This window comes from Melanotaenia boesemani, chromosome 18 (genome assembly GCF_017639745.1).
Source record: "Melanotaenia boesemani isolate fMelBoe1 chromosome 18, fMelBoe1.pri, whole genome shotgun sequence".
NCBI classification, from domain to species: domain Eukaryota; kingdom Metazoa; phylum Chordata; class Actinopteri; order Atheriniformes; family Melanotaeniidae; genus Melanotaenia; species Melanotaenia boesemani.
In genome coordinates, this window is record NC_055699.1 from 30,820,342 (window position 1) to 30,842,648 (window position 22,307).

The 22,307-nt window shown below is 42.5% G+C and overlaps 3 protein-coding genes across 10 annotated transcripts in view; 1 reads left to right on the plus strand and 2 right to left on the minus strand.

Annotated features, from left to right (window-relative positions):
- The window catches only part of rsu1 (Ras suppressor protein 1), a 23,027-nt gene extending 19,225 nt beyond the window's left edge, over positions 1-3,802 (minus strand). The window contains exons 1-4 of the mRNA XM_041968218.1: positions 3,704-3,802; positions 3,492-3,625; positions 1,586-1,636; positions 844-964 (exon numbers count right to left, since the gene is read on the minus strand). Coding sequence (XP_041824152.1) covers positions 844-964; positions 1,586-1,636; positions 3,492-3,600 — 281 coding nt within the window. The 5' untranslated portion in view covers positions 3,601-3,625; positions 3,704-3,802. The remainder of the gene's footprint in view (positions 1-843; positions 965-1,585; positions 1,637-3,491; positions 3,626-3,703) is intronic.
- The window catches only part of trdmt1 (tRNA aspartic acid methyltransferase 1), a 25,545-nt gene continuing 6,857 nt past the window's right edge, over positions 3,620-22,307 (plus strand). For 6 of the 8 annotated variants that reach the window (XR_006008272.1, XR_006008273.1, XR_006008274.1 and 3 more), the window contains exons 1-9: positions 3,620-4,365; positions 14,573-14,682; positions 15,045-15,121; positions 15,422-15,493; positions 15,937-16,002; positions 17,437-17,506; positions 17,591-17,674; positions 21,360-21,685; positions 21,920-21,977. Coding sequence is in view for 5 of the 8 variants with exons in the window: in XM_041968205.1 (XP_041824139.1) it covers positions 4,299-4,365; positions 14,573-14,682; positions 15,045-15,121; positions 15,422-15,493; positions 15,937-16,002; positions 17,437-17,506; positions 17,591-17,674; positions 21,360-21,685; positions 21,920-21,977 (930 nt within the window). In the remaining 3 variants the exon portion in view is untranslated. Of the gene's footprint in view, positions 4,366-14,572; positions 14,697-15,044; positions 15,122-15,421; positions 15,494-15,936; positions 16,003-17,436; positions 17,507-17,590; positions 17,675-21,359; positions 21,686-21,919; positions 21,978-22,307 lie in introns of those variants that run through there. The other 2 variants (XM_041968208.1, XM_041968209.1) reach the window with 2 other exon arrangements.
- On the minus strand, positions 5,022-6,336 carry LOC121628837 (zinc finger BED domain-containing protein 4-like). Its single transcript, XM_041968216.1, has 2 exons — positions 5,732-6,336; positions 5,022-5,633 (listed from the first exon to the last, which is right to left on the minus strand). The coding sequence occupies exons 1-2, from the start codon at positions 6,303-6,305 to the stop codon at positions 5,308-5,310; spliced, it is 900 nt and encodes a 299-aa protein (XP_041824150.1). The 5' UTR covers positions 6,306-6,336; the 3' UTR covers positions 5,022-5,307.

A 22,307-nucleotide genomic window follows, 5' to 3' on the forward strand; every position in this document is an offset into this window, starting at 1 on the left:
CTGACGTTGTCGTCTTTCATTTGTGTTTCTTTTCTTCATTTTATCATCCACCATCCTGCAGGTGTTCCACGCTGCAACACACCTGATTCACCTGAAGTGGATCTCTGACCAGCTGGTGCTGCAGGTGTGCTGCAGCAGGGATGCCAGGAAGGTCTGCAGGACAGCAGACTGGAGGGCCGGAGCTGGGGATCCCTGGTCTAGAATCGCTCCACAACTCTCCTTTATTACCCGGACGATTGATTATTGTAGCACTGTGACAAGAAAGAGGAGAGCATCAGAAATGTGCTGCAGCCTCAGGACCCCTGCCCTGCACGTAGACCTGTTCCCAGTCCAAGGCACCCGATTCAGGTTCATGGACTTCCTCATCAAGGTCTTTGCAGCCTGTTAACGATTCACCTCATTCAGGTGTGTTAAAGGAGGGCTACCATAAAACCTGCAGGGCAGTGGGTCCTGAGGACCCGGACTGAGAAACAGTCCTGCAGGTATGTCGACATGCAGCAGCAGAGATGCTGACGGAGATCAGAGAGACAGATCTCAGTACTCCCACGGTTTTAAACGCTCCCTCCTCCCAGGTCCATCAGCCCAGGTCCTCTGGAAGAGTTTTTACCCAAAGATAAGACCAGAAACCAGTGGTGAGGTTTCCTGTTCTCATCGTGGACCACAGGGTGACATTCATCCTACATCAGAGAATCTCCTCCTCTGATCTGGAGGACTGAATTCCTCATCCTGGACCTGCTGGGAAACCTGGTCTTCACTCAATCCTCTTCAGTCTGGATCACGGTTTCTGTTATTTATTCACATCAACATTTAGCTTCATCATCAGCTTCCAAGAGGAGCACAAACCCGAGGTTGAGGTGCTTCAGCTTCTGCAGGCTGCTGATCTGAGTGGGAAGCTCTTCGATCTGGTTGTTGAACATGTTCAGGACCTCCAGGTTCTTCAGCTCAGAGATGTTGGCAGGAACAGCTGGAAGACAGAAGCAGGAGGACGTCAGAGTGGAAGGATTCCTCCACTTTAACGGGTCACAAACATCAAACCTGAACAGAAGACGTTGGGAGAGCCGGATTTCATGATTAACGACAAACACCTGATCATCCCATCCTACGTCTACACAGAGATGAACTGGAATTTAAAATCGGCCCTCTGACAGCAGCTGATCCGGGTTTTCCGGTGAGATCGTGGGCCTCTAAGGGTTAAAAAGATCGGAGAACACGGTCATCTCTGATGTTTCTGCAGGAGGGAGGAACAACCACTTCTTCAGCTCAGGTCTCGGCTCATCATCTGCATCCCAACAGTAAGGGACAGTCCTCTAAGGACACTGATGTCCACATTTTGGACAGAGAAGACAAACAGTTTGGGTCAGGAGTCAAAACGTTGTGTTAAACTGGAAACCCATCTGAAGAAAGGACGCCACCTCAGGTACCTCCTCCTGCACATGCCTCCCATGCAGCTCTTTTCAGAAGGAATGTTTTAAATAATAATTCTCACTAAAAACCAGTGTTCAGGGTTCAGACGAAGACATCTGTCTGGTTAAAGCACGCGGCCGGATGCGACGCCACAGGTGTCCCTGCTGAGGAAGCCGCTTACCTGTGAGCTTGTTGTGGCTGAGGACCAGCTGGGTGATGTTAGACAGGGTGACTGAAACGACATGAACAGGAAGTCAGTGACACGTTTTAACCTGAAGCAGTCAGAGAACCGAAGCAGCTCAGGGGTACATTGCATCTGGATTAGAACCCAGGTTCATCCTCATCACCATCAGAGTGCAGGAATAAAGAGATCTGAGCCACACGGAAAAACAAGCTAACAGCTGTGTTGTGATGCAGCACCCAAAAAACTGGAAAAGGACCCAACGTTTCAGTCGGGTGGTTTTTCTATCGTCTATGAGCCCATTTCAGATGCTAACCCAGAGTCCAGCTAGCCTGCAGGATCTGGTCCTGATAAGCGGCAAAGTCCATTTTCTACTGTTGACATGTCAGCACACATCGCAGGGGGGTAGAACCGTTAGGACAGGGGTGCCCAGCTCCGGTCCTCAAAGGCCACAATCCTGCAGGTTTGATGTGTCCCTGCTCCAAAACCACCTGACTCAAACTGATGAGTCATTGTGCAAAGCTTAACAGGCTGTTGGATCCATTTCATTTGAGTCAGGTGTGTTGAAACAGGAAACATTGGAAAATCTGCAGGACAGCGTCCCTCGAGGACCCACTTTGGACACCGATGCTTTAGGATTTACCAGAGAAAAGACACGAAGTGCAAATTATTTACTCTGATTTGGTCAAACGAAGCGATGTCTAGACATATATATGTATATATATATATATATATATATGTATATATATATATATATATATATATATATATATATATATATATATATATATATATATATACACACACACACATATATACATATATATATATACACACACACATATATACATATATATATATACACACACACATATATACATATATATATATACACACACACATATATACATATATATATATACACACACACATATATACATATATATATATACACACACATATATATATATACACACACATATATATATATATACACACACATATATATATATATACACACACATATATATATATATACACACACATATATATATATATACACACACATATATATATATATACACACACATATATATATATACACACACATATATATATATACACACACATATATATATACATACACATATATATATATACACACACATATATATATACATATATATATATATACACACACATATATATATACATATATATATATATACACACACATATATATATATATATATATATATATATATATATATATATATATATATATATACATACACACATATATATATATATATATACACACACATACATATATATATATATATATATATATATATGTGTGTGTGTGTCTATATAGTTTTTCATTAGAGAACGATAGCAATGATCTTAAAGCCTCATCAAGCCAGATTTTACACATCAGGTGTTGAAATGAGACGTTTTAACATTTCATGGAAAATAAGAGCTGATTTTTAACCCGATGACATAAAACATTAAAAGTTAAAACAGGATGGCATCACTTGTGCAGCTGGTGGTGGCTACATGGCTGTGGGCTGGATCTGGAAGGAAAGGGGCGGTGTGTTTAGGGCCCTCAAACAGCTGGCTGCGGCCCTGCTGTAGACCATCTTTACCACCAGCTGACCAACCCACAGTTTAACAGGAGGGTGGATCTTCGCGCGGCTCGTTTCTCTTCTTCGGTAATTAATTACTTTAGCATCTTTAACTGACCTCATGACTGATTAAAAGTCTCGAGGAAAGTCGGAGGATCATCTCTGTAACACCCTCCTCTGTCTGCCTGAGCCAGCCAACATGGAGCCGGCAGAAACATGGACCCTGTCTCCTGATCCAAACTACACCCCAAAGTCTGAACAGAACCAGAACCCGGTCTTACACAGTCCCGGGATGTCCAGCATGTTGGCGATGCCCCTATCGCACAGGTCCACCTCCAGGAGGTTCTTGTCTCGACTCTCCTCCACTATCTTCTTCAGAGACTTGGACATGTTCCTGGAAAACAGCGATCAGCTCCTAACAGACAAAAAACGTCAGAGAGAAGCTTCCTGCTTTCATCCAGCAGTCCGAGAGACAAGCAGTTTATAAACTCACCGCGAGGACACAGCGATCTGACACAAACTGTCAGACTTCCGGATTCAGACCCCTGACTTCCCCTCTGGAGCCAAACCGACCGGAAGTCGGGTTGACAGAGCTCAATCCATATTAGGACATTTCCTGTTCCTGCGCGCGGCCTGGATGTAGTCAGGAATGAAGTCTGCGCGTGCAGCCACACCTCATCACCTCATCAAAAGTCCTTTCAGACAGCTAAAAGTTCTGTAGATGGTTTTAGTTTGTGGACTGTGTGACAGTTCAGACCTGGTTCAGACCTGAAACTTTAGCCCTGAGACTTTAGTTTCCGGTGCAGTAGAAACACAATAAAAGTTTGGTTTTGATTATTTCTGGATTTCAATTTAACAATTTATTATTAAGGCAAATAGAACATTTGCAAGTTTTTTTTTTTTTTTTAAATAAGGAAGCTTTGTCTAAGAAAAGAGTCGGATCTTCCACCACTAGGTGGCAGTGATGCACTAAACGGTTCCTGGACGGTCTGAGGCGGACAGGAAAGAGGCAGTAGAAGACGAAGAAGCAGGAAACGAAGAAGAAGAATTGCAAGCCGAGGAGCCACGGATCCTCCAGGTTCGGCGCTATGATGGGTGAAGTTCGGGTTCTGGAGTTGTACAGCGGTATCGGAGGGATGCATTATGCTTTTAAAGGTAGGTCTGGACCGGAACCGGGTTTTGTTTGAGTAACATCAGAGACCCGAACCCTGAAAGATTTAATAAAGATGCACGGATTTTACTGCTGCTGGTTCTGCCCATACAGAACTACCACGTAGAAACCGGTTCGGTCCAAATACAGGGCCGGACTGGGACAAAGTCAGGCCGGGAGTCGTACGCTCCCCCAGGCCGTCTAACTCCTATACTACACATCTTCTACCATAATTTAGCCAGTTTACCATGAATACAATATAACATTCTCTGCAACAGTAAAAACAAGAAGTGGTCCAGAGCTGCTAGATGCGATTCTAATGACATTAGAAAATGAAAAAGGCAGCTCAACTTAGAATAGACTGTCCAGCCTTCAGAGTAGTTCCCACACTTTTCCATGCAGCTTCCCACCTGTGGAGGTATGTTTGGTCCAGCAGGACCCACCACATCTTCCATGCAGAAAAATAACCCAGCAAGCATTTAACACTTCAGTCACATCATTTACAGCCAGATAAACACACACATTTTAAAAATAAAATGTTCCTCATTGGCTCAGTTTGCAGCTCTGGCCAGGACCAGGACAAACTAGTTTACCTGAGCAGCCTCAGTACTGAAATATCCACCTGTTACTTTACGTTACTCTGATACCTGTGGAAGAGGTAGGGATGGGTTGACGATGCCTTAAGGAGTGTATTGACACATTACACAAACTGTGTTGACACTGTATTGACACTGTGTTGGTCACTCAATAGTGACCTCTGCTGTAGATTTAAAATCATTGCAGGTAAAGAAAATGAAAAGATGGAAAATCTTGCATGCTGTCAACCCAACGTTAGCCTGTGAAATAATATTTCATCTTCATTCAATTGCTAGTCTTTAAAATATGACCTCATCCTTGTTAACCAAAGTGTTCAATCATATGAAATAACACACTAAAAATGGATTCATTCATACATTTTTATTGAGAATCAAAAGTTTCTGAAGTGTCTTTGCTCCAAGGCATTTTCTCCTCTTGGACACCAGTTCCCCTGCCTTAGAAAATACTCGTTCACAGGGAACAGATGAAGACGGTGTGCATAAATATTTAAGCGCCAGTTGATAAAGGTGTGGATATGTTTTCTGGTTATTTTTCCAATACTGCAACGGGTCTTGTGTTCTGGGTGTGTTGCTTTCTGCCAAGTAGCGTTGGACTTCAACTATGGAATCTGCTGTTGTATTCGATGTCATCCGGCTCTCCTCAACTTCCATATCCAGAGGTTTCCAGAGATTGTGTCCTAAGAAATATGTTTGGACAAATTCTGTCATGTGGTAATACACTTATGATAACCCACAGAAATATACATATAAACACACAACAAATGTGTTGTCATACCTGAACTGGGTTCTGATCCATGTGAAGAGCTCGGTTCTTCTGCTGGGTCAGGCTCATGGCTCCTCATTTCAGCAGCACACTCCGACTTCAGCCTCTTAACAGCTTCCGTTGCTCTTTGTGGACTAAAGAAGCCAACTGTTTTAAACCTGGGATCCAACAGTGTTGCCAGTGTCATCACACTGAGTGATTCCATGTTGCAGATGGACTCAGTTAGCCGCCTTCTCAGATTTGCACCCAGTTCTTGAGCAGCTGGTTTTGTTAATGCTGAGGCTTGACGTTGAAGCTCAATGTGGATCATTCTCATCAGTGGAATAACCTTTGACCCCGAGACTCTTTTTTCCTCAGAGAGTTCTCTTGTGGCTTGGTCAAAAGGAGAGAGCACCCTGAGCATCTCTTCAATGACTTCAAATTCTTCAGGAGTCAGTGGAGTAATTTCATTTTTTAATGTGGCCAGTGACACCCAGACTGCCTCCTTCTGCTCAGTCATTCTTTCCAGCATGTGGTAGGTGCTGTTCCATCGTGTTGGCACCTCATTTATTAATTTATGGATTGGTGTTCCCAGCTGTTGCTGCATTTGAGTGAGCTTTTCTTTGGCCGTGGTGCTTGTTCGAACATATGTAACAATTTGCCGTGTTTTGTTGCGTATTTCTGTTAGTGTTGTAATTTGATCACATGATTTCTTCACAATTAAATTGATGGTATGGGCAATACAAATAGTTTGCCGTATTTGTAGTATTCGAGCACATGAAATCATGTTTGGTGCTGCATCAGTGACAAGACACCTGACCTTGCTCGCTATGTCCCACTCCTCCATAAGGGTCCTTTTAACCATGGCCATGTTTTCTGCAGTGTGTTTCTGTGGAAAATGCTGTACTCCTAAGACTGATGTACGGAATTCATGGCTGTCTTGTCCACATAGTGGCAAGTAACAGCAAGATATGCCTCCACATTAATCGAGGTCCACATGTCAGCTGTTAAAGTAACAGCAACGGCGCTCTGGAGGTCCTTTTTTGTTTTCTCCTTTTCCTCCTCATATTTCTGGTCCACCAAGTCCTTGACGGTCTAAAAATAACCATACAAATATTGTAATACCTTACGAATACATACATGGCTGTCTGTGCATTTATCTATCGACAGTACTCATTAATTAATTCAACCATACATTTCTTACACATACCTTCCTGCTTGGTAGAACATATGAGGGTGCAACAAGCTGCATGAGCGCCCTGAATCCCTCATTTTCTACGAGGGTGAGTGGCTGACAGTCTTTGATGATCATGTTGATCACAGCCTCATCCAATGCTTGCTTGTTAGGAACTGCAAGCCAAAAAGAACTATTTGGTTTGAAGCTTGTTAAAGGACTGTAATTTCACAAATAATATTACAGTCACGCAAAGCCTTTTGTGTGTAATAAAGTATTTTTGAAAATTCAAAGTTTGTGAGAATTTCATCATACCTGGGGTACTCACAGCAGGAGTGTCTGCCAACTCTTCATTGCCATGCCGAGCTCTATAATGCCTCAGCATTGATGACGTGCTCTTGTTGATGTATGACAATTCTGTTGAGCAGAGCCGACACTTCACCTGCAATAAAACAAAAAGTTAATTTACCAGAAAACAAATCAAACCTCTTACTAGAAAAGAGTAGAAACATTGAATTAAAAACTACCAGTAAACAATGCCCAAAGGAGGAAAAGATTTACCTTATTTGGCGTCAAAAGATCAAAATGATTCCAGACTTGAGACATTTTTCTTGAACGATCCATGAGTAGAAGCAAAGCAAAGCCAATCAAACAATCCAACAGGCACCGCAACACCGCAATCTCCATCCAACAAACCCACGACATGTTGATACAGTTTGTTTCCTTATAAACACAATTTGGCGCGGCACATCCAAACGATACGCTTCCTGTATCGGTCACGTGATTTTTTGTTAAAGCGATACACGCACCAATACGGGGTTTCACACTTGTGCACTCGGCACAGTGCTGACGCACCAGTGTCGTTCGTCCCATCACTAGGAAGAGGTAAAGAGACACAATGAACGAATTAAATATATCATTAAATAGTTACTTAAATGTGCCATCAAATAATTAAAATGATAATTAAATACATTAGTTTTATTATATGTATCATTAATTCATTAAAATACAAATTAATATGTGTAAAAACATGTAATTTCACTATTTAATTAATTATTTCATGGTCCTGTGTTGCAGGTTAGTTTATCTGTCAACCTCAGTCAAACTCAGGGGGCGGATCCTGACGCCTGATTGGTTGTCCTCGCCACAAGTCCAGGCCGTGTGCGAGCTGTAGTACCAGGATCATTATTACAGCAGTAGTACCAGGATCATTATTACAGCTGTAGTACCAGGATCATTATTACAGCAGTAGTACCAGGGTCATTATTACAGCTGTAGTACCAGGATCATTATTAGAGCTGTACTACCAGGATCATTATTACAGCAGTAGTACCAGGATCATTATTACAGCTGTACTACCAGGATCATTATTACAGCAGTAGTACCAGGATCATTATTACAGCAGTAGTACCAGGATCATTATTACAGCTGTAGTACCAGGATCGTTATTACAGCAGTAGTACCAGGATCGTTATTACAGCAGTAGTAACAGGGTCATTATTACAGCAGTAGTACCAGGATCATTATTACAGCAGTAGTACCAGGATCATTATTACAGCTGTAGTACCAGGATCATTATTACAGCAGTAGTACCAGGATAATTATTACAGCAGTAGTACCAGGATCATTATTACAGCTGTAGTACCAGGATCGTTATTACAGCAGTAGTACCAGGATCGTTATTACAGCAGTAGTAACAGGGTCATTATTACAGCAGTAGTACCAGGATCATTATTACAGCAGTAGTACCAGGATAATTATTACAGCAGTAGTACCAGGATAATTATTACAGCTGTAGTACCAGGATCATTATTACAGCTGTAGTACCAGGATCGTTATTACAGCAGTAGTACCAGGATAATTATTACAGCAGTAGTACCAGGATAATTATTACAGCAGTAGTACCAGGATCGTTATTACAGCTGTAGTACCAGGATCGTTATTACAGCAGTAGTACCAGGATCATTATTACAGCAGTACTACCAGGGTCATTATTACAGCTGTAGTACCAGGATCATTATTACAGCAGTAGTACCAGGATCGTTATTACAGCTGTAGTACCAGGATCGTTATTACAGCAGTAGTACCAGGGTCATTATTACAGCTGTAGTACCAGGGTCATTATTACAGCTGTAGTACCAGGATCGTTATTACAGCAGTAGTACCAGGGTCATTATTACAGCTGTAGTACCAGGGTCATTATTACAGCTGTAGTACCAGGGTCATTATTACAGCAGTAGTACCAGGATCGTTATTACAGCAGTAGTACCAGGATCGTTATTACAGCTGTAGTACCAGGATCGTTATTACAGCAGTAGTACCAGGGTCATTATTACAGCTGTAGTACCAGGATCGTTATTACAGCTGTAGTACCAGGATCGTTATTACAGCAGTAGTACCAGGATCGTTATTACAGCAGTAGTACCAGGATCGTTATTACAGCAGTAGTACCAGGATCGTTATTACAGCAGTAGTACCAGGATCGTTATTACAGCAGTAGTACCAGGATCGTTATTACAGCAGTAGTACCAGGATCGTTATTACAGCAGTAGTACCAGGATCATTATTACAGCAGTAGTACTATCATTGTTACAGCAGTAGTACCAGCATCATTATTACAGCTGTACTACCAGGATCATTATTACAGCAGTAGTACCAGGGTCATTATTACAGCAGTAGTACCAGGATCATTATTACAGCAGTACTACCAGGGTAATTATTACAGCTGTAGTACCAGTATCATTATTACAGCAGTAGTACCAGGATCATTATTACAGCAGTAGTACCAGGGTAATTATTACAGCAGTAGTACCAGGATCATTATTACAGCAGTACTACCAGGGTAATTATTACAGCAGTAGTACCAGGATCATTATTACAGCAGTAGTACCAGGATCATTATTACAGCAGTAGTACTATCATTGTTACAGCAGTAGTACCAGGATCATTATTACAGCAGTAGTACCAGGATCATTATTACAGCAGTAGTACTATCATTGTTACAGCAGTAGTACCAGGGTCATTATTACAGCAGTAGTACCAGGATCATTATTACAGCAGTAGTACCAGGGTAATTATTACAGCAGTAGTACCAGTATCATTATTACAGCAGTAGTACCAGGATCATTATTACAGCAGTAGTACCAGGATCATTATTACAGCAGTAGTACCAGGGTAATTATTACAGCAGTAGTACCAGGATCATTATTACAACAGTAGTACCAGGATCATTATTACAGCAGTAGTACCAGGATCATTATTACAGCAGTAGTACCAGGATCATTATTACAGCAGTAGTACCAGGGTTATTATTACAGCAGTAGTACCAGGATCATTATTACAACAGTAGTACCAAGATCATTATTACAGCAGTAGTACCACGGTCATTATTACAGCAGTAGTACCGGGGTCATTATTACAGCTGTAGTACCAGGGTCATTATTACAGCTGTAGTACCAGGGTCATTATTACAGCAGTAGTACCAGGGTCATTATTACAGCTGTAGTACCAGGGTCCTTATTACAGCTGTAGTACCAGGGTCATTATTACAGCAGTAGTACCAGGGTCCTTATTACAGCAGTATTACCAGGGTAATTATTACAGCAGTAGTACCAGGATCATTATTACAGCTGTAGTACCAGGATCATTATTACAGCAGTAGTACCAGGGTCATTATTACAGCTGTAGTACCAGGGTCATTATTACAGCAGTAGTACCAGGGTCATTATTACAGCTGTAGTACCAGGGTCATTATTACAGCAGTAGTACCAGGGTCATTATTACAGCTGTAGTACCAGGGTCATTATTACAGCTGTAGTACCAGGGTCCTTATTACAGCTGTAGTACCAGGGTCATTATTACAGCAGTGGTACCAGGGTCCTTATTACAGCAGTATTACCAGGGTAATTATTACAGCAGTAGTACCAGGGTCATTATTACAGCTGTAGTACCAGGGTCATTATTACAGCTGTAGTACCAGGGTCATTATTACAGCAGTAGTACCAGGGTCATTATTACAGCAGTATTACCAGGATCATTATTACAGCAGTAGTACCAGGGTCATTATTACAGCTGTAGTACCAGGGTCATTATTACAGCAGTAGTACCAGGGTCCTTATTACAGCAGTATTACCAGGGTAAGTATTACAGCAGTAGTACCAGGATCATTATTACAGCAGTAGTACCAGGATCGTTATTACAGCAGTAGTACCAGGATCGTTATTACAGCAGTAGTACCAGGATCGTTATTACAGCAGTAGTACCAGGATCGTTATTACAGCAGTAGTACCAGGATCATTATTACAGCAGTAGTACCAGGATCATTATTACAGCAGTAGTACCAGGATCGTTATTACAGCAGTAGTACTATCATTATTACAGCAGTAGTACCAAGGTCATTATTACAGCAGTAGTACCAGGATCATTATTACAGCAGTAGTACCAGGATCATTATCACAGCTGTAGTACCAGGGTCATTATTACAGCAGTAGTACCAGGGTCATTATTACAGCTGTAGTTCCAGGGTCATTATTACAGCAGTAGTACCAGGGTCATTATTACAGCAGTAGGACCAGGATCATTATTACAGCAGTAGTACCAGGATCGTTATTACAGCAGTAGTACCAGGGTCCTTATTACAGCTGTAGTACCAGGATCATTATTACAGCAGTACTACCAGGGTCATTATTACAGCAGTAGTTCCAGGGTCATTATTACAGCAGTAGTACCAGGGTCATTATTACAGCAGTAGTACCAGGATCATTATTACAGCTGTAGTACCAGGGTCATTATTACAGTAGTAGTACCAGGGTCATTATTACAGCAGTAGTACCAGGGTCATTATTACAGCAGTAGTACCAGGATCATTATTACAGCTGTAGTACCAGGGTCATTATTACAGTAGTAGTACCAGGGTCATTAATACAGCAGTAGTATCAGGGTCATTATTACAGCAGTAGTACCAGGGTCATTATTACAGCAGTAGTAACAGGGTCATTATTACAGCAGTAGTACCAGGGTCATTATTACAGTAGTAGTACCAGGGTCATTATTACAGCTGTAGTACCAGGGTCATTATTACAGCAGTAGTACCAGGGTCATTATTACAGCAGTAGTTCCAGGGTCATTATTACAGTAGTAGTACCAGCGTCATTATTACAGCTGTAGTACCAGGATCATTATTACAGCAGTAGTACCAGGGTCATTATTACAGCAGTAGTAACAGGGTCATTATTACAGCAGTAGTACCAGGGTCATTATTACAGTAGTAGTACCAGCGTCATTATTACAGCTGTAGTACCAGGGTCATTATTACAGCAGTAGTACCAGGATCATTATTACAGCAGTAGTACCAGGGTCATTATTACAGCAGTAGTACCAGGGTCATTATTACAGTAGTAGTACCAGCGTCATTATTACAGCTGTAGTACCAGGGTCATTATTACAGCAGTAGTACCAGTATCATTATTACAGCAGTAGTACCAGGGTCATTATTACAGCAGTAGTAACAGGGTCATTATTACAGCAGTAGTACCAGGGTCATTATTACAGTAGTAGTACCAGGGTCATTATTACAGCAGTAGTACCAGGATCATTATTACAGCAGTAGTACCAGGGTCATTATTACAGCAGTAGTACCAGGATCATTATTACAGCAGTAGTACTATCATTATTACAGCAGTAGTACCAGGATCGTTATTACAGCAGTAGTACTATCATTATTACAGCAGTAGTACCAAGGTCATTATTACAGCAGTAGTACCAGGATTATTATTACAGCAGTAGTACTATCATTGTTACAGCAGTAGTACCAGCATCATTATTACAGCAGTACTACCAGGATCATTATTACAGCAGTAGTACCAGCATCATTATTACAGCAGTAGTACCAGCATCATTATTACAGCAGTAGTACCAGGATCATTATTACAGCAGTAGTACCAGGATCATTATTACAGCAGTAGTACCAGGATCATTATTACAGCAGTAGTACCAGGGTCATTATTACAGCTGTAGTACCAGGGTCATTATTACAGCAGTAGTACCAAGATCATTATTACAGCAGTAGTACCAGGGTCATTATTACAGCAGTAGTACCAGGATCATTATTACAGCAGTAGTACCAGGGTCATTATTACAGCAGTAGTACCAGGGTCATTATTACAGCTGTAGTTCCAGGGTCATTATTACAGCAGTAGTACCAGGATCATTATTACAGCTGTAGTACCAGGGTCATTATTACAGCAGTAGTACCAGGGTCATTATTACAGCTGTAGTTCCAGGGTCATTATTACAGCAGTAGTACCACGGTCATTATTACAGCAGTAGTACCAGGATCATTATTACAGCTGTAGTACCAGGGTCATTATTACAGCAGTAGTACCAGGATCATTATTACAGCTGTAGTACCAGGATCATTATTACAGCTGTAGTACCAGGGTCATTATTACAGCAGTAGTACCAGGGTCATTATTACAGCTGTAGTTCCAGGGTCATTATTACAGCAGTAGTACCACGGTCATTATTACAGCAGTAGTACCAGGGATCATTATTACAGCAGTAGTACCACGGTCATTATTACAGCAGTAGTACCAGTGTCATTATTACAGCAGTAGTACCAGGGTCATTATTACAGCTGTAGTACCAGGGTCATTATTACAGGAGTAGTACCAGGATCGTTATTACAGCAGTAGTACCAGGATCATTATTACAGCAGTAGTACCAGGGTCATTATTACAGCAGTAGTACCAGGGTCATTATTACAGCTGTAGTACCAGGGTCATTATTACAGCTGTAGTACAAAGGTCATTATTACAGCAATAGTACCAGGATAATTATTACAGCTGTAGTACCAGGATCATTATTACAGCAGTAGTACCAGGGTCATTATTACAGCTGTAGTACCAGGATCATTATTACAGCAGTAGTACCAGGATCATTATTACAGCAGTAGTACCAGGGTCATTATTACAGCAGTAGTACCAGGGTCATTATTACAGCTGTAGTACCAGGATCATTATTACAGCAGTAGTACCAGGGTCATTATTACAGCAGTAGTACCAGGGTCATTATTACAGCAGTAGTACCAGGGTCATTATTACAGCAGTAGTACCAGGATCATTATTACAGCAGTAGTACCAGGGTCATTATTACAGCTGTAGTACCAGGGTCATTATTACAGCAGTAGTACCAGGGTCATTATTACAGCTGTAGTACCAGGATCATTATTACAGCAGTAGTACCAGGATCATTATTACAGCTGTAGTACCAGGATCATTATTACAGCAGAAGTACCAGGGTCATGATCCAGTCAGGACTAGTCTGATCCAGTCTTCTGGATCTGGAGTTAACTAGTTCTCTACATGTTGTGTGAAGTGTGGTAACCACGTTTAAGATCCAGTATTTACAACTACATTGATGAATATTTCTCATATTCCAGTTAGAACCAGTCCAGTCTGACACCCGTACCTGTACCTGACTCTTAATAATAATAATACATTTTATTTGTTGGCGCCTTGCTTGACACTCAAGGTCACCTTACAGGATAAAACACAAGAGTAAAACAAATCAATAAATACATTCATAAATTAACGGATACATAAAACAATAATTAAAGCAGTGTGAAGTATTACAGTGAGTATGCCAGTTTAAACAGATGTGTTTTGAGTTTGGATTTGAACAGTTTTCTTCTCCTCCACCAGAGAGTGGCGTACCTGCCCAGGTAGTGGCTGCTGTCGACATCAATACCATCGCTAATCAAATCTACAAGCACAATTTCCCTGAGACCCCCCTCTGGAACAAGACCATCGAGGTTGGTCATAGATGGTTAGTCCATGTCTGTAAACTGGTTCACTTCCACCTGGTTCTGGATCTGCTGGTTCTCAGTCTTTACGTTCATTTCCACCTGTTTTCTGTTTATTTACCTGGGAACCAAACTGACGGGTCTCCAGTCTGTAGTTAAGGTTAATACCTTCCAGGAAATGAAGTAGAAATGGTTCTAAAAGAGGTTTTAGTTGTTTTAGTTTTATTTTCTGTCTGTTTCATCTTTGTCCAACATCAACATGTTGTCCCAGATCCAGATCCAGGTGGAGACTGGATGCTCCGCCTGATCCTAACCAGGAATAAAGTCTGCGCTGGTCTGTGAAACTAAGACGTTTTGCTTTTGTTTTTTAGGGCATAACGTTAGATGACTTCAATAAGTTGTCTTTTGACATGATAACGATGAGTCCTCCTTGCCAGCCGTTCACCAGGTAGGTCTGATCTGGTTTTGTCTGCACACAGACCAGCAGTGGTGGGTCATGAGTGGGGTGATGCATGTGTCCACACAGTGACGGCTGTGGGCAAGTTTCCAACACATTTCATGCCTTCCAGGAAAGGGTCAGTGTGGTTGCTGTACCAGTTTACACCAGTAGGGGGAGTAGCTGGTTTTTACTGGGCTGGCAGTGGCTCAGGTGGAAGAGCGGACAACCGGACGTTCACCACGTATGAATGAGGAGTGGATGAATAACGGGTCCAATGAATAATAATAATTCATGTTTTGTTTCCTTCAGGATCGGACTTCAGGGCGACGTCTCTGATAGCAGAACAAAGAGCTTCCTCTACATCCTTGATGTTTTACCCAGGTGTTACATCCCAAACACAACGTCATGTTTCCCACACGGGATCGAACAAAATGATTATTCATTGTTTTAAATAGGAATGTTTTCTTTCTTGGCATAGCAGCCTTAAGAATGACCCCGGTACCTGCTCTCTGTGAATATTTAGTCATCACTGAATGTTTTTGTGGATATTTGAAGGAACAAGACACGACTGAGTGTTTCAGATAAAAGACCAATAACATTTTACTGATACTGTATCAGAACAGTTTAGACTGTTAGTATTTAGGATTTGTGGGAAGTAGCTTTTAACCAGATGACCATCACTTTAAGTCCCACAGATATTTCCTCCTCAAAAGTTCCACACAGGTGTTTTAAATATTGATCAGGTATTGATTATAGTAGCTGGTGGAGGTACGAGATGTGGATTCATCCTGTCATCTTTTCCTCCGACTGCATCATGTGACCAGACTGGAAAAGCTCCCCCGCTTCATCCTGCTGGAGAACGTCAAAGGTTTTGAGACGTCTTCTGCCAGGTAATGATGATGATGATGGTGGTGATGGTGATGATGGTGATGATGACGATGGTGGTGATGATGGTGGTGATGGTGATGATGATGGTGGTGATGGTAATGATGATGGTGATGATGGTGATGATGGTGGTGATGATGGTGATGATGGTGGTGATGATGGTGATGGTGATGGTGATGATGATGGTGGTGATGATGGTGATGATGATGGTGATGATGGTGATGGTGATGATGATGGTGATGGTAATGATGGTGGTGATGATGATGATGGTGGTGATGGTGGTGATGATGATGGTGATGGTAATGATGATGGTGATGATGATGATGGTGGTGATGATGGTGATGATGACGATGGTGGTGATGATGGTGGTGATGGTGATGATGATGGTGGTGATGGTAATGATGATGGTGATGATGGTGGTGATGATGGTGATGATGGTGGTGATGATGGTGATGGTGATGGTGGTGATGATGGTGGTGATGATGGTGATGATGATGATGGTGATGATGGTGATGGTGATGATGATGGTGATGGTAATGATGGTGGTGATGATGATGATGGTGGTGATGGTGGTGATGATGATGGTGATGGTAATGATGATGGTGATGATGATGATGGTGGTGATGATGGTGATGGTGATGGTGATGATGGTGGTGATGATGATGGTGATGATGGTGGTGATGGTGATGGTGATGATGATGATGGTGATGATGACGATGGTGGTGATGATGGTGATGATGATGGTGGTGATAGTGGTGATGATGGTGGTGATGGTGATGGTGATGATGATGATGGTGATGATGACGATGGTGGTGATGATGGTGATGATGATGGTGGTGATAGTGGTGATGATGGTGATGATGGTGATGATGATGGTGATGACGATGGCTGTTATTGAGTGTTTCTACAGCACATCCTCAGATCTATTCTGAGATCAAGAGCTTCTTTAATTTGTTCTTTCTTTACAACCCACGTAAATAAATGGGACAACAAATGTAAATAAAACAGAATGTAATGATTTAATTTAACATGAACTTATATTTTATCTCTAGTAGGACATAAAAATTCGTAACAGGGGAAACGCATGTAGAAAACGACAGAACGAGGCAGCTCATGTGAAAAAGTTGGAAATCAGTTGGATTCTGTTTTTATTAACATCTCACACAGCGTCGCAGCCTTTTTGGACACATTTGTGTGAAGGTGGATTTGTTCATTTTTGGACATATTAATATTTTTGATCAGCCATTTTTCTGAAATGTTGATGCGTTTTGAACGTTGCATAAGAAGAAAAGAAAATGTGAACTTTCTTGTGTTTGATGAGGCGTCAGCATCAGCATGTGCCATCAGAACAAACGTGTAAATATTGTGTATAAACTTTATTTAACGCGCGACTTTTCATTCGTTAACTGGAGTCATGTCTAGCCTCTTCTCCTCTTCAGAGAGCGCTTGCTGAAAACTCTGACAAACTGTGGATACACTTTCCAGGAGATCATGGTCTCACCCACAAGCGTAAGAAAGACTTCTTACTTATTTCATTCACCACTCCTGAATTCAGATGAGATGAATCGTATCTCCGTCTTTGTCATTATCCAGGTCGGGATTCCAAACTCCAGACTGCGTTATTTCCTGTTGGCTCAGAGTTCAGCAGGAGACTCAGACGTCCAGATAAATTCACAGGTTTGTGGACAAAAATCCGGTTTGCCTCCAGTTTAAACCTGCAGCAGATATTTTTGTTTGACTTGATTGTTGGGCTGCAGGAGTTTGCATGTTCTTCCCCCTGTGTGGGTTCTCTCTGGCCTCGTGGTCACTAAATCCTCCCGAGGAGTGTGTGTGAGTGGTTGTTTGTCTCTGTGTTGGCCCTGCGATGGACTGGCGACCTGTCCAGGTGTACCTGCCTCTCACCTGCTAAATGTTGGGATAGGAAAACTGAACTGGACTAAGTGGTGCACATAACGAATGAAAAAACTTTAATTATGGATATTTTTTAGAGCCCGACCGATTGATCGGCCGGCCAATTAAATCGGCCGATTTCAGCCCTTTTCAAAATAATCATAGTTTCTTAATTTCTAATAAAACATTAAATGTTGTCCAGGGTCAGTTGTTCAGAATGATGTTGTTTCTCGGGTTGTCCACTAGATGGAGCTCTCCATTCAATCGTCAGTGCTCACCAGCTACAGCAGTACCTGAGCCAGGCAGACTACACTCCAGCACTGCAGTCAGCCATGCTGACTCATCCCATACAAACATCATTCAAAGTTTAAAGGGTCACAAAAGATAAAACTTGGACTGAAAGGACATTTCCATATCTTTTACGGTTTTGACACAATCACAGGTTACGTTTCAGGAAAAATGTCCAAAGCTGTTCCAAAAAATATTCAGATAATTTCTGAAAAAAGTTTGTCTCTAGTTGGTTTTCATCTGGTATAATCCACATTGGGATGTGTCTTACAGCTTTACGTCACATCTCCGATCTGAGGCCACACCCACTCTTGCTCCATTAAACCTCATACTTTTTTCAGCTTTTCTGTTCAACTCCAGAGATGAGGGATGTTCTTAACTTGTCATAAAAACTACAAGAAAAAAACTGCAAGAGTAAAAATGAAATGTAAGTGTTGGACTAACCCTTCTGGGGCTCAAGAATTGTTTTTATACGTTCAGTTTGCGGGTGTTCGTGGTTGTTGGAGGGGTTATTTCAGTCCTCACTCATCTGGGAGCTCTGAGCCCTGATTTCCACCGGGTGCGTGCGCCCTGCGTCCCGGCTGCTCCGCAGTTTTGTTCCGACCTCCGGACCGTCAGTCCAAACCGGGAGCGCCTGCGAGTGCAGTCCGATCACGAAATCGGTGTGATTCTCCACTTCTAGGATGAACGTCTCATCTACTTTGAAAAGAATCACTGCGACTCCCTGACCGGTTAATGACGTCATGTTTTCATGGTTCAGACGCGCAGATCTGCACAGGGGCTTTTATTTTGAAAAATACTGGAAGTTTTTACTCTGCTCCCATGTCTGATTTCCTGTCTGCCCCTCTCTGAACTGCGGTAATTGACGCATTCTGAGTGTTTGCTCCTTCAAAAATAGACTCGCATGTATGTTTAAGTTGCAGGTTGCTTCTGAGGCGCTGCGGCGCCCAGCGGGAACCAGACCATTGGCTAACGGCCGCGAATAGCAGATACACCTGCGGCGCACAGGCACCCGGTGGAAATGAGGCTGACTCGTGGCTGACCTCATGGCTGACACACATTACAGACTGTTTCCAGCCTTTAGGAACGTGCTGGTCTGAGCCCAGAGCGAACCCAAAATCACAGATGAGCAAAGGATTTTTTTCCGAATGTAAAAGGTACTAAAGTAGTAGACTGTAAAGTACCTAAATTATACTTTAATATCCAGATGCATGCATGGTAAAACAGAGGGATGCTCCATCTAATGCAGGATGATGCTTAACGTGGAGTACTTGGATGCGTGTGATGGAGCATTGTCCTGCATGAAAATCATGTTTTTCTTGAACGATGCTGACTTCTTCCTGTACCACTGCTTGAAGAAGGTGTCTTCCAGAAACTGGCAGTAGGACTGGGAGTTGAGCTTGACTCCATCCTCAACCCGAAAAGGTCCCACTAGCTCATCTTTGATGATACCAGCCCATACCAGTATCCCACCTCCACCTTGCTGGCGTCTGAGTCGGAGTGGAGCTCTCTGCCCTGTACTGATCCAGCCACGGGCCCATCCATCTGGTCCATCAAGACTCACTCTCATTTCATCAGTCCATAAAACCTTAGAAAAATCAGTCTTATGATGTTTCTTGGCCCAGTCTTGACGTTTTATCTTGTGTGTCTTGTTCAGTGGTGGTGGTTTTTCAGCCTTCCTTACCTTGGCCATGTCCCTGAGTATTGCACACCTTGTGCTTCTTGGCACTCCAGTGATGTTGCAGCTCTGAAATATGGCAAAACTGGTGGCCAATGGCATCTTGGCAGCTTCACGCTTGATTTTCCTCAGTTCATGGGCAGTTATTTTGCGCCTTGTTTTTTCAACACGCTTCTTGCGACCCTGTTGACTATTTTGAATGAAACGCTTGATTGTTCGATGATCACGCCTCAAAAGCTTGGCAATTTTAAGAGTGCTGCATCCCTCTGCAAGACATCTCACTATTTTTGACTTTTCAGAGTCCGTCAAGTCTCTCTTCTGACCCATTTTGCCAAAGGAATGGAAGTTGCCTAATAATTATGCACACCTGATATAGGGTGTTGGTGCCATTAGACCACACCCCTTCTCATTACAGAGATGCACATCACCTGATATGCTTAATTGGTAGTAGGCTTTCAAGCCTGTACCGGTTGGAGTAGAACAACATGCATAAAGAGGATTATGTGGTCAAAATACTCATTTGTCTAATAATTCTGCACACACTGTAGTTTGAGTAATTGCATGTATTTTTTAAAGGACTGTACACCGTTTACACATGCATACGTGTGATGTGAGCCAAAGCTAACTACACAATATAAGAAGCAGTAAAACCACCATTAGGAACCGTTCTGGCTGTTAACATGGACAGCAGTAGAAACGGGCCTAGCAGGTAGTTTGTTTAATTCTTGGATTTAACCGGAACCGTGGGTCTAAAATACTAAAACTCTCCTCCCGTCTCGTTTCACTCAGAAATGTCCCAGTTATTCACTTTAATGCAAACAAATGATCAGAGTGTTTATTGAAGAGGACAAAGCAGTTTAAATTATCTAGAATCCGCAGTGTGTGTTCAGCTCCTCTCGGAGCACCACACACACACGTTTATTATCTACGATCTCTCCTTCCGAGCCGGTCAGACCGGACAAAGTCACTCTGGTCGTTTGCAAACAGCAGACAGTCGGGCCGTTGCTGGCTTTGATCGCGAGGGGCAGATCGGGACAAAACTCAGATTATCCTGCAGCGTGAACCCGCCATCGCACACACACACACACACACACACACACACACACACTAACATAAAGCAATGCAGGGCAACAGGATGGATTTAATGAACGATCCACAGTTTTTATTGTTTCTAATGGACGTCAGTGGTTCATTCAGTGTCTGTGTACCAGCACCGTCTTCTCTCATTCACACACACACACACACACACACTATATACATCATACTGTAGGTGTGTCTCCATGTCAGTGTCTATCTGCAGCCCCTCCCTCACACTCATTAGATGGACAGTCCTTGTCTGGGTCATGAGAAATACTCCCTGACTGATGGGATTAAACCAGTTTAACCAGTTTGTCTTTTATATGACAAAAGACCAGAGGACATGAGTAAATCTGTGTCCTGTGCAGCCGGACGGCCTGTATGCTCCCAGTGTGTTTCTCAGGTTTCTGACAGAGTTTCTCATCTTAGATTTGTGATGCCTTCCCTCCCCCGGCTGAGAGTGCCCCCCCCCAGCAGCCCTCGGTCCTGAGTCCTACCTGCAGGACTTCTGGTCAGACTGAGGAGGAAGTGCACGGCGACCACGTCCTGTACAAACGTGAGACGGCAGCAGAAGTTGAGAAGAAGCTGGTTCAGAACAACGACCCTTCAGTCAGGCAGATCCAGGACTTCCTGGAGCCTCAGATGGATGTCAACATGGAGCCTTATCTCCTCCCCCCTAAAACTCTGCTCCGGTACGCTCCGGTCCTGGACATCGTTCAGCCAAACTGCAGGAGGTCCGTGTGCTTCACCAAAGGGTCCGTTCACCTGTTATTCTACCATTTTATTTTCCTCCAGTGTGGTGACAGTACAGATAAAATAATAATAAAGAATCCATGTTGTCTGAGATGTTTCCATGGAAACGGGTGCCGAATGGACCCGTTTTATATGTTGTTTAATGTTTTCTACCGTGTGGTTTCACATCTTTACATTGTCATGGAGACTTTATAAACCTGCTCCTGACATGATGTGTCCCTGTGTTGGATCCACAGCTATGGTCGGTACGTAGAGGGAACTGGCTCGGTGCTCCAGACCTGCATGGAAACTCAGGTAGGTATTGCCCACTTAAAAAGCCGAAGATGACAGAATTTATGTCTACGTTCTGTTTTTTAGCTGTTAAAATGCAGTTTCATTGTATTTTTTACTAGCAAATGTATAAATGCTTCTGTAGCTTCTGTCAGAGGAAAGGTAATAAGATGGGAACAGACCCACCCAGACTATATAACACTGAACAGCGTTGCTATAGAGGAGTAAGATCGCCCATCCAGCCGTCGTTAAAACTGTGCTCCTGCCTTCTGGCCGCTGCTTCAGGAGAATCAGATCCCACACAGCAGGAATATACATGTAATCATTGTTTCCTCTCGTACGTATAGATGTGTG